The sequence below is a fragment of the Apodemus sylvaticus genome, chromosome 2, assembly GCF_947179515.1.
Source record: "Apodemus sylvaticus chromosome 2, mApoSyl1.1, whole genome shotgun sequence".
Taxonomy (NCBI): domain Eukaryota; kingdom Metazoa; phylum Chordata; class Mammalia; order Rodentia; family Muridae; genus Apodemus; species Apodemus sylvaticus.
Window position 1 is genome coordinate 63783032 of NC_067473.1, and position 15959 is coordinate 63798990.

Consider the following 15959-nt stretch of genomic DNA (forward strand, 5'->3'; position numbering starts at 1 on the left):
GATCCCTGAGGGGACTTCCCATCTCTTTGAGGTCCATTATTCCAATTGATTTCAATCCTATTGATAGTCATATTGAGAGACACAGGTGTCTCTTTAGAATATCTCCGTTTGTTGGTGTCAACACACTCTCAGAGGCAGGTGGATGCCTAAGTTTGAGGCTAGTCTGATCTAGAGTGCAAGTTCCAGGACTTGCTAGGACAACACAGAAAAACAAAAACAAACAAACAAACAAACAAACAAACAAACAAACAAACAGGAAAAGGCTTTTAATCAGAAGCCTCCACCCAGTTCAGGAGAGTAGAACAAATGTGAGCTTCTTAATCTTCGTGAGAACAAAGGGAGCTCCACGTGGTCCACAGTGCCTGAGTGGCCGTAGAGACCAAGAACCGCCAGATAGATAGTCACGTTCAGCGGCTAACCAGACACAGAGCCGCACAGGGACGCTTCGAGCATCCGAACTCCATGGCAGCGCACAGACAGAGCACAGGCGCTTCCTTGGTTGAGCCAGGGAACAAGAACAGAGTGTCAGACACTGTTGGCGGAGCCTGTGGAGGCACAGAGAATTAAGCAATCTCAAGAGCCTTTTCCTCAGTTTCTGTCAGGGTCCTATTTGAAAAAAAGAAAAGAAAGAAAAGGAAAGGAAAAAAAAAGTAGCCAGGTGTAGAGGGGCAGTAGAGATGGCGCCAAGGTTAAGAGCATTGGTTACTCTTCCAGAGGTTCTGAGTTCAATTCCTAGCAACCTAGCAATGGTGGCTCACAACCATTTGTAATGGGATCTGGTGCCCTCTTCTGGTATGCAGGCACATATGCGTGGGAACACTATACTAAATAAATAAATAAATCTTTTTAAAAAAGAGAATAGAAAAAAAACAGAAGAGTACAATGGCTTGCTCTCTGTCTCTCTAACATTTTTTTCAATTCTCACTTCTCTGTATTCTTTTTTCTTTTCTTTTCTTTTCTTTTCTTTTCTTTTCTTTTCTTTTCTTTTCTTTTCTTTTCTTTTCTTTTCTTTTCTTTTCGAGAAAGGGTCTCATTACAGCAGCCTTTGACTGGCCTGGAACTGTCTGTACAGACTCTGGGACCCATCAGGCCTCGCCAGGGTTAGGATCAAAGGCCACCGTCCCCACCTCCGTAATTCCTAATGAAGCTTGCTCTGCGCACTCCCACAAGAGCCTGTGACAAAGAAATTCAGACATTCTCTCAAGTTGAGCTTCACTGACCAAAGGACCCTGTGTCAGACACAACTGTTTGGAGAAGGGTCCTATCATCCCATTTAAAAAAGACCCATGTCACTGGTCACTGGTCACTGGAATTAGACACACATCACCATGTCTGGTCTATCTATGCAGTGCTGGAGATCAAACCCAGGCCTTCGTGCATGTTAGGCAAACCCTTTATCAACTTAGCGTAAAGAAGTCACTTCATTTAAATGTTTTAGAAAACATTTAATGGTCCCCAAAATACCATTTTAATAGGTTTAAATTTATTTATTTGTGTGTGTGTGTGTTTGCCTGCATGTATTGTCTGTGCATCACATGCATCCATGGTTCCCACAGAGGTGAGACAAGGACATCTGACCCCCTGGGAAGGAGTTACAGACAGTTGTTAAATGTCACTTGGGTCCAGAGAACTGAATCCAAATCATCTCCCAGATCCTTTGTAAGCATAGCCAATGCTTAACTGCTGAGTCACTCACCTATCTAGTCCTGCATCTCATTTCTTAAAAAGAAAAACCAAAAACCAAAACAAAACAAAGCACCCCTCCCCAATTTTATAAAAAAGACAAAATAAAAGCCAGGAGAGATACATATATTAACACAAGCTGTCTGAACTTGCGAATGCTCTCCCTACCAGACACGTCGTTTCTCCTCTTGCTGAACTCAGGCGTTGTGTAACTTTTTCTTATGTGACAACTATTATCTCAGGTACCACACTGGCAGCAGACCAAAGGAACCTTTCTACCCAAGTCTGGCTTAGTTTCCTGGGGTGAGTTTCAGCAGTGTGGGTGAAGGGTTACCTATGGGAACACAGAGGAGAATGACTCCAGGACAGCTGCATCACTGTAAAGCCCACCCCACCACCCTGGTGGGCTGGTGACTCCCAAAAGCTGCCTCCTGAGGCTCCCAGACGTGTAGGCAGCTCAGCTCAGTCTGCTGGAGAATCTCTCCTCACCTGGAGTTGTTACTGCTTCTATAACCTTAGGGGGAGGGGAGGCTTGAGGCCTATAAGTTTCAGGAACTACTTGAGGTCTGTGAGTTTATCTTGTTCCTTGAGTCTTAAGAAGTCTTCCCAGCCAGGCAATGGTGGTGCACACCTCTAAGCCCAGCACTCTGGGAGGCAGAGGCAGGCGGATTCCTGAGTTCGAGGCCAGCCTGGTCTACAGAGTGAATACTAGGACAGCCAGGGCTATACAGAGAAACCCTGTCTCCAAAAAACCAAATCCAAAAAAAACAAAAAAAATTAAAAATAAAAAAAAATTTTAAAAAAAGAAGAAGAAGTCTTCCCCAGGGCTGGAGAGATGGCTCAGTGGTTAAGAGCACTGACTGCTCTTCTGAATGTCATGAGTTCAAATCCCAGCAACCACATGGTGGCTCACAACCATCCATAAAGAGATCTGGTGCCCTCTTCTGGTATCTGAAGACCACCACACTGTACTTACATATAATAAATAATAAATAAATAAAATAAATCTTTTTAAAAATAAAACCAAGTCTTCCCCAGGAAAGAATGGTTCCATTTAGAGGAAATAACAAAACAATAGCAAGGGGTTGAAATAGCCTTTTCTTTCCCCTAACAGACTTTCCGGGAAACAGCTAATTTTGAGAAGATCGTTGTTTAAGCTTTGTAGAATTCAGGAACATAATAAGCAGAGTCACAGACTATATTGGTTTGGTTTCATACCTGGAAGAAGGGACTGCAGTGCATATTTTATATATCAAAGCAGACCTGGCCTCCAGGTTCTCCCAGCATTCCTCAGTCCCTTCCTGACATACCCTGTCCCCAGCCCTGGACTTCCCAGGTCAGGGCAGCATGGTCTGACTTTTCCCAGAGGTTCTTCCCTATATAATCCAGACATTTTGATCTCCTCAGGCTCTCTCTCTCTCTCTCTCTCTCCCCCCCCCTCCCTCTCTCCCTTTCTCCCTCTCTCGCTCTCCCTCCCTCTCTCTTTCCTCTCTCTTCTCTCTCCTCTCTCTCTCCTTCTCTTCTCTCTCTGCACATGTAATCTTTCTTTCTCTTCTCCCTGCCCTCTCTCCCTTCCCATGGTGACTTTCCTGGCCTCAGTCCTTGGCAGAGAAATAAGTTCTCAGTACTAAAGAGCTGCGTCCAGTCAGTCCCATCAGAATGCGTAGGTCAGATTCTTCCGTGCTGACGCGCTTCACCTTGTTCCACAGGCAGAGCACAAGAGCACAAGGGGCTGCAGAGTCCATCATTTCAAAACTGGGAACTCCTGGTCACTCCACAGCGTGTCCATAAATCTGGGTTGTGTCCATCTTGTCTATGTGGCCCACGACAGCAATCAGGCACAGGTAAAAAGCTTGGGAACCAGCCTGAAGAGATGGCTCAGCCGGTAAGAGCACTGACTGCTCTTCCAGAGGTCCTGAGTTCAATTCCCAACAACCACTTGGTGGCTCACAACCATCAGTAATGGGATCAGATACTCTCTTCTTGTGGGTCTGAAATTAGCAACAATGTACTCACATACATTAAACAAATAAATAAATATTTTTTCAAAAAAGTGAGTTCTTTAAACAAAGGAAGAAAGAAAGCCTTGTTATCTTTAAAAAAAAAAATCTTGAGAACCGTCAACACAATGTGTGGCTTGTGAGGCTTGAATAAGGACTTCACATTCTTTGCACCAACAGTTGGGACACCCGTATTAAGGCTGTCTGATACTCTTCCTGCCTTTGATATGTTGTTTCTCTCTCACCTCAGGTAGGTCCACAAGACATCCTGCTGTGATGTAATGTTTAATTGGGAGCCAGCAGGTCTGAAAGTCTTCAATGCTTTCTCCAAATTTCACTTATTTTCTTAAATATTTATTTGTTATTATATTTAAGTACATTGTAGCTGTCTTCAGACACGCCAGAAGAGGGCATCTGATCTCATTATGGATGGTTGTGAGCCACCATTGGTTGCTGGGATTTGAACTCAGGACCTTGTTGAGCAGTCGGTGCTCTTAACCTGTTGAGCCATCTGTCTAGCCCCAAATTTCACTTTTATTAAAAGGTTTCCAAGCTGGACAGTGGTGGTACATGACTATAATCCCAGTATGTGGGAGGCAGAGGCAGGTGGATCTCTGTGAGTTCAAGTTTACCGTTGTTTACAGAGCAAGTTCCAGGATAGACAAAGTTACACAGACAAACCCTGACTTGAAAGAAAGAAAGAAAGAAAGAAAGAAAGAAAGAAAGAAAGAAAGAAAGAAAGAAAGAGAGAAAGGTTTCTATAAAAAGAAGAGGGAAACATTTATCTCTTTTCTTTGGAGTCCAGGGGTCCCTCTTTTTTTTTTTTTTTTTTTTTCTTTTTAGTTTTTCGAGACAGGGTTTCTCTGTGTAGCTCTGGCTGTCCTGGTCACTCTGTAGACCAGGCTGGCCTTAAACTCAGAAATCTGCCTGCCTCTGCTTCCCAAGTGCTGGGATTAAAGGTGTGTGCCACCACCACCCGGCCAGGGGTCCCTTGAATAGAGATTGTTTCATCTGCCAACTTCCATCCTCCTTCAGGTTAATTAGAGTAGATGCAGACTAAGACACACAGTTGTAGTGGGTGTGGCCTGAGAGCCCTAGGATCATGTCTTGTAGTGGTCTGTACACTAGAGAGATGAAGAAGCATGTTTATTAGAAAGTAACAGGAGTGCCAAGAGAGGATACAGTCGAGTGGCAAGTGCTGTGTTTTTAAATAGGGACACATCAACGAGCAATAGTGGGGGGAAAAGGATGACGGATTACTTCCAGGCTATAGAATGCTGGCATAAACCAACACAGCTCATCACGCAGAGAGACTTTGCTTCTTGGAGTCTGGCAAGCAGAGGACTTTGATCCCATATGCAGTTGAGATAGGCAGAGTTTCTTCAGATGGTCAGGGAGTGGCTGGGACTGGCCCCTAAGTTCCATTGTCTCTGATCAGTTAGTTCTCTTCTGGTGAAATGAGCCAATTCAAACCAGATTAGATTATGTTAAATGTAGGTTTGCTGGGAAGCTGCTCTCAGCTGGGTGAGTTCACTGAGGCAAGGGAAGTTGCCATGGGAACGGAGAGAGGGAGAGAGAAAGAACTCTCAGGCAGACAGAGGGAGAGAGGAGAGCGGAGAGGGAAGGGCATAACTCAGGCTGACCTTGAGCTCCTTGTGAGACTGGAGGTGGCTTTGAACTCTTGCTCCTTCCTGTATCCACCTACCAAGTCCTTGGGTTACAGACATGTACCACCATACCACAAGCAAGAATCTTAATCTTTCTCCCATTACAAGGACAATATCCCCCAAAATATTTAAACTTTGGATAATAGAAGTCATTTGTCACGGATCAACTGGTCACTTCAAGGAGATTTGTGATGAGTTCAAATGGTTTCACACTCAAACATGAGAATAAAGATAAATCGAAATCTAAATGCATTGGGAGAGCAGGAACATAAGAAGGAACATACCCTTATGTTATAGAGAGGTGGCTCAGAGGTTAAGAACATTGGCTGTTCTTCCAGAGGACCTGAGTTCAATTCCCAGCAAGCACATGATGGCTCATGGCCTTCTATAATGAGATCTGCTGCCCTCTTCTGGCTTTCAGGAGGTGGTGGCGCATGCCTGTAATCCCAGCACTCTGGGAGGCAGAGGCAGGCAGATTTCTGAGTTCGAGGCCAGCCTGGTTTACAGAGTGAGTTCCAGGACAACCAGTGCTATACAGAGAAACCCTGTCTCGGGGGGTGGGGGGTTGGGGGGAGGAGGGGAATCAACCAGCTAAGAGTACTCCTCATACTCAAGAACGGTCAAAATCCAAAAAGCCTCTTTCCTTTATCAATGAATCAATATGTGTTTGTAGACAACTGACATCCAAGGTCAGGGAACAAAGGGGAAACTCCCAGAAGATGAGAGTCCCCTTTTAGCCATGAGTCTGCCTCCTAATCATGGTACAGGCACACCAGATTCATGCCTTTTTTTTTTTTAAATATTTATTTATTTATTATATGTAAGTACACTGTAGCTATCTTTAGATGCCAGAAGAGGGAGTCAGATCTCTTTACGGATGGTTGTGAGCCACCATGTAGATGCTGGGATTTGAACTCATGACCTTTGGAAGAACAATCAGTGCTCCTACCTGCTGAACCATCTCTCCAGCCCAGATTCATGCCTTTTTAAAATTATTATTCTTTATTTTTAATTGTGCATGTGGTGTGTGTGTGTGTGATGTTTGTGGGTGCCCATGAAGTCTAAAAAGTCTAGAGGTGTATGCTTTCCCCCTCCCCCCCCCCGCAGGGGGTGCTGTTGCTATAGGCAGCTCAGCCACCTTCAACACTGGGAATTGAACACGTCCTCTGGAAGAGCAACACATACTCTTAACCGCCGAACCATCTCTCTGTCTCTCCAGTCCTGATTTATAAGTATTAGGCTTCTTAAAAGCGATCAGAAATATCAATAAAGGGAAATCCATTGATTTATAGTTTGGCTAAAAGGTATGGAAGAAAGATTCCTGGTTACTTTCTGCCATTTCTCTGACAGGCTAATAATCTTATACAAAGGATGAAACAAGACACACGTGGAGGCGTGAAACTTTAATCTGAGCACTTGGGAGGCAGAGACAGGAGGGAGCAAGCCTGGGCCACACCATGAGTTCTGCTCAACTAGGACTGTGTAGAGTAGAGACTTTTGCTGTTGTAGTTTTGTTTTGTTTTTGGTTTTGTTTTTGGTTCTAGCCCTGGCTGTCCTGGAACTCACTCTGTAGACCAGGTTGGCCTTGAACTCAGAAATCCACCTGCCTCTGCCTCCCAAGTACTGGGATTAAAGGCCTGTGCCACCACTGCCCGGCTGAGACTCTCTCTCTCTCTCTTTTTTTTAAAGATCTATTTATTAATTATATCTAAGTACACTGTAGCTGTCTTCAGACACTCCAGAAGAGGGCGTCAGATCTTGGTATGGATGGTTGTGAGCCAGCATGTGGTTGCTGGGATTTGAACTCAGGACTTTCGGAAGAGCAGTCGGTGCTCTTAGCCGCTGAGCCATCTCTCCAGCCCGAGACTTTTTTAAAAAAGAAACAAAAAGCTGAATTAAAAGCCAGGAAATTATTATTTTTTTTAAAGATTTATTTATTATTATATGTAAGTACACTGTATCTGTCTTCAGACACCAGAAGAGGGCGTCAGATCTTATTATGGATGGTTGTGAGCCACCATGTGGTTGCTGGGATTTGAGCTCAGGACCTTCGGAAGAGCAGTCAGTGCTCTTAACCACTGAGCCATCAACCCAACCCAAGCCAGGAGATTATTAAAGTGTTGATTTAAGCTATCAGAAGAGGCTACATATCAGATATTATAATTCACAGTAATAGCAACATTATAGTTATGAAGTAGCAATGAAAATAATCTTGGAAGGGGAAATCATTTGAAATGTAAATAAATTATATCGAATAAAAAAAATTAAAAAAAAAAATAAATCTTGCTAACTACCAAAAAGAAAAGAAAAAAAAAAAAAAAAAAGAAAATAATCTTGGGGCTGGAGAGATAGCTCAGCGGTTAAAAGCACTGACTGCTCTTCCGAAGGTCCTGAGTTCAAATCCCAGCAACCACATGGTGGCTCACAACCATCCAGAATAAGATCTGACGCCCTCTTCTGGTGTCTGAAGACAGCTACAGTTTACTTACATATAATAATAAATAAATCTTTGGTCTGGAGCAAGCAGACATCCTGAGTTCAATTCCCAGCAACCACATGATGGCTCACAACCATCTGTACAGGTACAGTGTACTCATATACATAAAATGAATAAATCTTAAAAAAAAAAGAAAATAATCTTATGGATGGGGGTGTTACCATAATCTGGTATGTTAAAGAGTCACAGTATTAGGAAGGTTGACAACCTCTGCTCTGGAAAATCTCTTGCCAGGTTGTTATAGGCTTTGGGTCCCCTTGTTGCCCAGTGTAAGAAATAGTTATGGTCATATTGAAAATGGGCCTCCCTTAGCTGGGGGCTGGCATCTGCCTGTCTCAGAATTCTGAGAGCTAGTAAGGTACAGGTGGTCTTCTCAGTGACTGAGCCCAGACTGGCATGGGATTAGGAGGGCAGCTTTAAGTCCCAAGAAGTCCTCGTATTCTAGTCCATGAGATAGAGAATTGGGGATGTGGGAATCCAGCCTGTAAAAGAAGAGAATATGAGTTTTTCCCCATCTAAGGATTTAAGACAGTGTTTTCTGTCAAGCCACTATGCTGGACATTTTTGCTTTTTCTCAACACTGGCAAACCTTTCTACAAAGCTGTACATTAAAAACTGCTTCAAGCGGTGAGCGGCATTTTTCTTTAAAGATTTATTTATTTTATGTATATGAGTATACTGTAGCTGTCAGACACACCCAGGGATTTAGATCCGAATTTAGAGGGGATTAGATCCCAATTATAGATGACTGTGAGCCAATGTGTGGTTGCTGGGAATTGAACTCAGAACCTTTGGAAGAGCAGTCAGTGCTCTTAACCTCTGAGCCATCTCTCCAGCCCCATTAGTGGCATTTTTGGGGGTGGTGGTGGTGTTTTGTTTTGGTTTTTTTTGAGACAGGGTTTCTCTGTGTAGCCCTGGCTGTCCTGGAACTCACTCTGTAGACCAGGCTGGTCTCGAACTCAGAAATCTGCCTGCCTCTGCCTCCCAAGTGCTGGGATTAAAGGCATGTACCACCACTGTCCAGCCCTTAGGAACCTTCTTGGGTCACCTGATAGTCACCTGACCTTCTGGAAAGTTCCCTGTAGTGTTCATGCTTGCTAGTCAATAGATTTAAAGGTCAATATGCTTAGTCAATAAGTTTGAATTGTCATCTTTCTGATGTAACCTGTGCCCCTAAAAAGTATAAGAACTGCTTGTAATATAGCCTTTTGGGGCTTGCCTTCTAGTCACTCGCCTTGAGGGACTAATTGAAGGTTGATCCTCATGTGCCTGAAAATGAACCCCTTGGTTTTTTTTTTTTTTTTTTTTTTGCATTGATCTGCATCTTGGTATCTCACTTGGGGGAGTCTCGAAGTAAGTACCACTCACTGAGGGTTGGGGTCTTCCAATCCCACCAGTCACAAGGCAGGGGCAGGCAGATCTCTATGAGTTTGAGTGCAGCCTAATATACGGTGAGTTCTGGGCCAGTTAGGGACACATAGTGAGGGTCTGTCTCAAAGTAAGATGGGATAACCCACAGAAAATCCAACAACAAGGAAGCTACCTCTTCCTTTCTAGTCTCCTGAATTTGTTATCCCTAGGAGATTCACCCGCTTCTCCAGGAGTCTCATTATCACAGGCTGGCTCCGCCTTACGTGCAGCACTGCTATGCGTCTCTGGTCTGCTTGGAGTTTTTCCATAGGCTGATGAAGCACATACACAATGAATAGAGAACAGCCTCACTCCAGGCAGCAGGGCTCCAAGGGAAACTCGAGGAACAGGGTGGGCAGGGGCCATCCTCATTTACACGGTGGCCAAACCCTACTGCTCTGCTGGCCTGTGGACAGGTCCTGCTTCACCCACAGTCCCTTGCTCAAGTAGTTTTACAACTGTCATTTAGCCAGAGCCCAGGGATAGGTCTGTGCGAATCTGCAGTAGATCTGTGTTCTCCTCTAGAACAAACTAGCCTAGACTCCATCCAGGGACTACAGGAACCAGCCCTTCTGGGAAGGTGCGGTTTGGTTATAGACCTCAATTCTGTTCTCAAGAATTGTCTTCTCACTGGGCTCCACCTTATTCTTACAATCTTGCCTTATTGCTTATTCATGTATGTGTACAATTAGGCAACCTAATTGTAGCCAGAAGCTGGCAGTTGAACTCCACTTAGAGCCTAGGTGAAGTTAAGGTGTGGTCACTAGAGAGCTATGCAGTGCAATTAATTGGCCTTGACAGGTGTGGGCAGCAACAGCCTGCTCTCCTGCCTTGTTTTGCTGTTTCCTGCTCTTACCTCTGATCAGGCCTGGAATAGCCCCACCTACCCACCAAAGTCTGCCTAGAAGGGCCCATGGCAAAATGGATGTGCATTCTGGTTTAGGGGGAGAAAGAAGTTTATTAATGCAAGAGAGGTTACAATTGCATATTGTAAATGTACTACATGCCCCTGAATTTTTTTACTTTAAAAACGGCTAAGTTAGCCAGGCAGTGGTGGTGCATGCCTTTAATCCCAGCACTTGGGAGGCAGAGGCAGGTGGATTTCTGAGTTTGAGGCCAGCCTGGTCTACAGAGTGAGTTCCAGGAAACCCTGTCTCGAAAAAACCAAAATCCAAAAAAAACCAAAAAACAAACAAACAAAAAAAACCCAACCAAACAAACCAAACAAAAAAATGACTAAGTTTATGTTCTGTGACTTTCATTGCAGTGGAGTAAGGAAGCAGGTGGAGAATGCAAGGCCGGGAGTGTGCAGGGTTAGCCCAGGAGTGTGCAGGGTGTGCCTGTCCTGGCCTGGGGTGGGAGAATTCACCACACCTCTCAGCCTCTGGAACGTCTTCACCCTCACCAAGCCTCTGGAAATTGCTTCCTGTGGTTTCCTTTGCAGCATCTGTGGTAAAGGTCTTGCTCAGCTGCTAAGGGACCTGGGTGAAGGGGAGAAAGCTGTTTCCAGCAGTCAAAAGGCCCCTCCCTCCCTTTGAGACAGAACGACAATCATTTATTACTTTTATGATTGTGTATGTTCTCTTGCTCTTCTTTCAAACGTTTTTAAAAAATTGTGTGTGGTGTGTGTGTGCAGTGTACACACCCATGTGCATGCAGGTCCTCTCGGAGGCCAGTAGACAGCAGCACAGCCCTGGAGCTGGAGTTCTAGGCGACGGTGAGCTCTGTGATTAGGCCGCAGTAGCTGAACTGATGTCCTCTGCCCGAGCAGCTCTTAATCACTGGGTCAGCTCTCCATTCGGTGGCTTTTTTCATGTTTCGTTTTATTTATTTATTTATTTATTTATTTATTTATTTATTTTTTTTGAGACAGGGTTTCTCTGTATAGCCCTGGCTGTCCTGGAACTCACTCTGTAGACCAGGCTGGCCTCCAACTCAGAAATCCACCTGCCTCTGCCTCCCTAGTGCTGGGATTAAAGGTGTGCGCCACCACTGCCTGGCTTGTTTTATTTTTTATTTTTTAAATACTTTATTTATTTTATGTATGTAATACACTGTCGCTGTCTTCAGACACCGCAGAAGAGGGCATCGGATCCCATCACACATGGTTGTGGCTGCTGGGGTTTGAACTCAGGACCCCTGGAAGAGCAGCCAGTGCTCTTAACTGCAGAGCTATTCTCCCGCCCCATGTTTTGTTTTAAATGTGTATGTGTATATGCGTGTGTATTTTTTATTTGAATAGTGTATGTGTGTGTACATGTGTACTATGGAAGTCCCAGGACAATGTGTCCGAGTCAGTTTTCGCTTCCCACTGTGTGGCCTGAGGATTGAACTCAGGTCATCAGACCTGGCACCGGCACTTTGCTTACTGAGCATTCCCATGGGCTCCACCTTATTGTTATAATTTACTTTATTGCTTATTCATGTATGTGCATATGTGTACATGTGAGTGCAAGTACCAGCAGAGGTAAGAAGGGGTCACTGAATGCCCTAGATCACGAATGAATTACAGATGGTTGTGCACCACCTTGTGGTTAGGGGAATCTAGGTCCTTTGGAAGAATAGGCAGAGCCTTTAAAAAAAAAAAAAAAAAATATATATATATATATATATATATATATATATATATATATATATATATATATATATATATAAACTCATGACTTTCCGAAGAGCATATATATATTATGCATACATATATATATATTATGTATATTAGTACACTGTTGCTGTCTTCAGACACACCAGAAAGGGCATCAGATCCCATTACAGATGGTCATGAGCCACCATGTGGTTGCTGGGAATTGAATTCAGGACTTCCAGAAGAGTAGTCAGTGCTCTTAATCACTGAGCCATCTCCTCAGCCCTAGACAGAGCTCGTAACTGCTGAGCCATCACTCTAGAACCCTCCACCCTTCCTTTTTTTGAGACATGATTTCTTTATTGGCTTGGGGCGCACCTATTAGTTTGGCTAGCCACTTGAGGCAGCAGGGGTCTGCCTGTCTCCACGTCCCCAGTGCTGGGATTCCAGATACAGGTCATAAAGCCTGCCTTTTTAAAACATGGGGGCTGCAGAGATGGCGCAGCAGTTAAGAGCACCAACTGCTCTTCGGAAAGTCATGTGTTCAAATCCCAGAAACCACATGATGGCTTACTTCCATCCATAATAAGATCTGAGGCCCTCTTCGGGGGTGTCTGAAGACAGCTACAGTGTACTTACATATAATCAATCAATCAATCAATCAATCAATCAATCAATCTTAAAAAAACCAAAAAACAAAACATGGCTTGTGCAGACTGAACTGTTCCTAGGCTAGTGTACTGGCTAGCTTTGTGTGTCGACTTGACACAAGCTGGAGTTATCACAGAGAAAGGAGCTTCAGTTGGGGAAGTGCCTCCATGAGATCCAGCTGTGGGGCATTTTCTCAATTAGTGATCAAGTGGGGAGGGCCCCTTGTGGGTGGTACCACCTTTGGGCTGGTGCTCTTGGGTTCTATAAGAGAGCAGGCTGAGCAAGCCAGGGGAAGCAAGCCAGTAAGAAACATCCCCCCCCGCCTCTGCATCAGCTCCTGCTTCCTGACCTGCTTGAGTTCCAGTCCTGACTTCCTTTAGTGATGAACTGCAATGTGGAAGTGTAAGCTCAATAAACCCTTTCCTCCCCAACTTGCTTCTTGGTCATGATGTTTGTGCAGGAATAGAAACCCTGACTAAGACAGCTAGCATAGTAAACGATTTATTAACTAGGCCCTTTCCCCTTCTTCTAGCCTTCTTGCTTTTTGGTGTGTTGTTGTTGCTGTTGGTGGTGGTGGTGTGTGTGTTAAAACAAGGTCTCTCTGTATTGCGTGGCAATCTTCCTGCCTCAGTCTCCAGAAGGCTGGAATTTGAAGCATGAGCCACTATGCCCAGCAGTACATGCTGTGGTGTCAAATAGGAGACGGAAGGCTGGAGACACAGCAGCAAACGTGATTTACAGGGGCAGAAGGACACCTTATTTATTTTGAGGCAGGGAGGGCCTCTGTATGTAGCCCAGGTTGTCCTAGAACTTGCTTTGTAGATCACATTGGCCTGGAACTCTGATCTGCCTGCCTCTGCCCTGAGTGCTGGGATTAAAGGTGTATGCCGCATGCCTGGCAATGCAGTGGTGACACCACAGCCTGGCTAAATCCATTTTTGAAAAGTAAACTCAGCCAGGCGGTGGTGGTGCACGCCTTTAATCCCAGCACTTGGGAGGCAGAGGCAGGCAGATTTCTGAATTCGAGGCCAGCCTGGTCTACAGAGTGAGTTCCAGGACAGCCAGGGCTACACAGAGAAACCCTGTCTGGGGTGGGGGTGGGGGGAGAGAAACAACCAACCAACCAACCAACCAAAAAGGTAAACTCAACAATCCTTTAAAGCATTAAAAAAATACTGTGCGATGTGCCTCTGTATAGGGGTACGCATTCTGCAGTGTGGTAGTGAACATACTCCTTCGATCCTAGCACTGGGAAGGCAGAGACAGGCAGAGTTCTGAGTTCAAGGCCAGCTGGGCTACAGAGTTACAGAGTGAGTTCCAGAGCAGTTAGGGCTGCACAGCGAAACCCTGTCTCAAAAAGAAAAAAAAAGAAAGAAAGAAAAAAAAAAGAAAAGTGTATATTTACAGGCTAGAGAGATGGCTCAGTGGTTAAGAGCACTGGTGGTTCTTCCAGAGAACTAGGGTTCAGTTCCTACAGGGCAGTTCATAACTACTTACAACTCTAGTTTCAGAGGATCCAACACCCTCATACAGACACATAGGTAGGCAAAACACCGGTGTCCATTAAAAAAAAAGAGAGAAAAACCTCTTCATTCAAGTAGCCTAGCACATTTCCCAATTTTATTTTAAGTTTTTGCTTAATTGACTTAAGCAAAACACTAAATTATTAGTACAAAAGCACTAATAAAATAGAATATTATACACTCACTAGAAATGTTGATAAAGATATATTTATTTATTTATTCACCTGGAGTTCTTAAGTAAAACAGTATAATATAAAATAAGTTAGAAAAGAATGTATATTCCAAAATACTAACTGTGATCACTTGGGGGGCAATATAAAAATACACAGAATATTGCTATCAGTAAAGTCACCTAAACCGAGGGAGGAGCTTGTGTGGTATAGATTCCTGAGCCAGCCGCCATGCAAATCTTCTTTCTCAGGTTTCCCCCAACACCCCAGCCACACACCCCTATTAATCCTGCCCAAGTCAGAGGCAACCCAGGTGTAGTTAGTTACTGGTGGCATTCCCAGGGGCATAGCTATTGGGGTGGTAGCCCGAGAACCTTCCTTTGCTGCACACAGGACTCTTGCAGACTCTCCCTGGTCCCACAGGTCAGCTGATCTGGGTCCTCCCTCTCATTAGAGAGAAGCAACTACAGAATCATCTCCCAGCTTTGTTGGCCAAGAGGAATAGGTTCACAGCAGAGGCTTACACATCACGGTTGGGCCACAGGAAATAGGGACTTCAGGACCCTTAGAACATTTTATTACCAGTTAACAGGATTTCCTGTTTTTATGTGTCCCTCTAAAAGCCACCGACTTTGGGGACATGAATGGAGCTATATGGCTTAAGGGGAAAAAAATGTAGTCCAGAACAGTGAAGTCCAGTCTCTGCCACCAGGTGGCGTCATAGACTAGTCGGGAAGAACCAGTAGCTGGCTTGGCAGAGGGAGCTTCTGGGGCTGCCGCGTCTCCGCTCCACAGTGCCAAAGAGCTCAGAAGAGATGAGATGGGGCAGGACGGCCGATGAAGGGCCAGGCACTTTCCTCCTCCTTCTCTTTGAATATCTAAGATTTAAAGATCCCAGAACCAACCAACCGCAGTGATGGCAGTCTGCATGCTGGCCGGCAGGTCCTTTCAGAGCTGCTCTGAGCGTGTGCCACCTGCCCTGCCCAGCTAAGGGGCCCATCCTGGGAGGACTGGGGCGCTAGCGAGGAGGTTTTCCCTTGAGCCAAGATGAGGGTTATTTCTTGTGGAGAAACTTCATTTTATTGCCTAAAAAGAAAGTGAGAATGCTTTTATCAGGGGAGGGGGAGGGGCGTGGGGAGGGTCACAGAAAGTGTGTGTCTCAGCAGACTGTGTGGAGTCAAAGGACAACTTTGTGGGCTCCGTTCCCTCCTCCCACCTTTATGTGGGTTCTGGGGACTGGACTTAGGTCTGTGTGCCATGTGCTGGGCCATCTTGCTGGCTGGGTCGCCTTGCTCCTCATCTTCCCACCTCCACCTCCCAAACGCTGGAGGGCGGCGGGCACCGGAAGGGCCTTTTTGAGGATTAAGCTGTAGTCCTGATGATCCTTTTCTGTCAGGGGCATTCGGAGGTTGGGGGGAGTCCTACCCGAGTGTTAAGGTCTCCCTGTCTGGCCCCAGGCCTGCTGCCTCTGTTGGGGTCCCACAAGACTCCGGAGAGCGGGAGATGGTGGCAAGGATGTTGGTGAGGGAACCCTAGGCCCCAGGACCAGACTAAGAGAGGCAGACAGTCCGCCCTCTGCCGCTCCTGGCTCTTGTGAAGGACTCCAGGAAAGATGGTTTAGAACTGAGGATGGCGACAGGGCCCAGGCCTTACCTAGTCCCTTGAGGAACTTATTGACCCCGCTGTGCTCTCCGCTGGGCAAGGTTTCCAGGTACTCCTCGGCTCGGACTTCAAACAGACCTGGTGACAGAGACCCAGGATACTTTAGGTGCCTGCC

The 15959-nt window shown here is 45.3% G+C and overlaps 1 protein-coding gene across 5 annotated transcripts in view; it reads right to left on the bottom strand.

The window, feature by feature from the left end:
* Positions 1–14205: 14205 nt before the first annotated feature.
* Positions 14206–15959, bottom strand: part of Dennd2a (DENN domain containing 2A) — a 96163-nt gene continuing 94409 nt past the window's right edge. For all 5 annotated transcript variants that reach the window (XM_052173496.1, XM_052173494.1, XM_052173493.1 and 2 more), the window contains exons 18-19: positions 15836–15922; positions 14206–15268 (exon numbers count right to left, since the gene is read on the bottom strand). In XM_052173496.1, the coding sequence (XP_052029456.1) occupies positions 15237–15268; positions 15836–15922 (119 nt within the window). In that variant the 3' untranslated portion in view covers positions 14206–15236. The remainder of the gene's footprint in view (positions 15269–15835; positions 15923–15959) is intronic.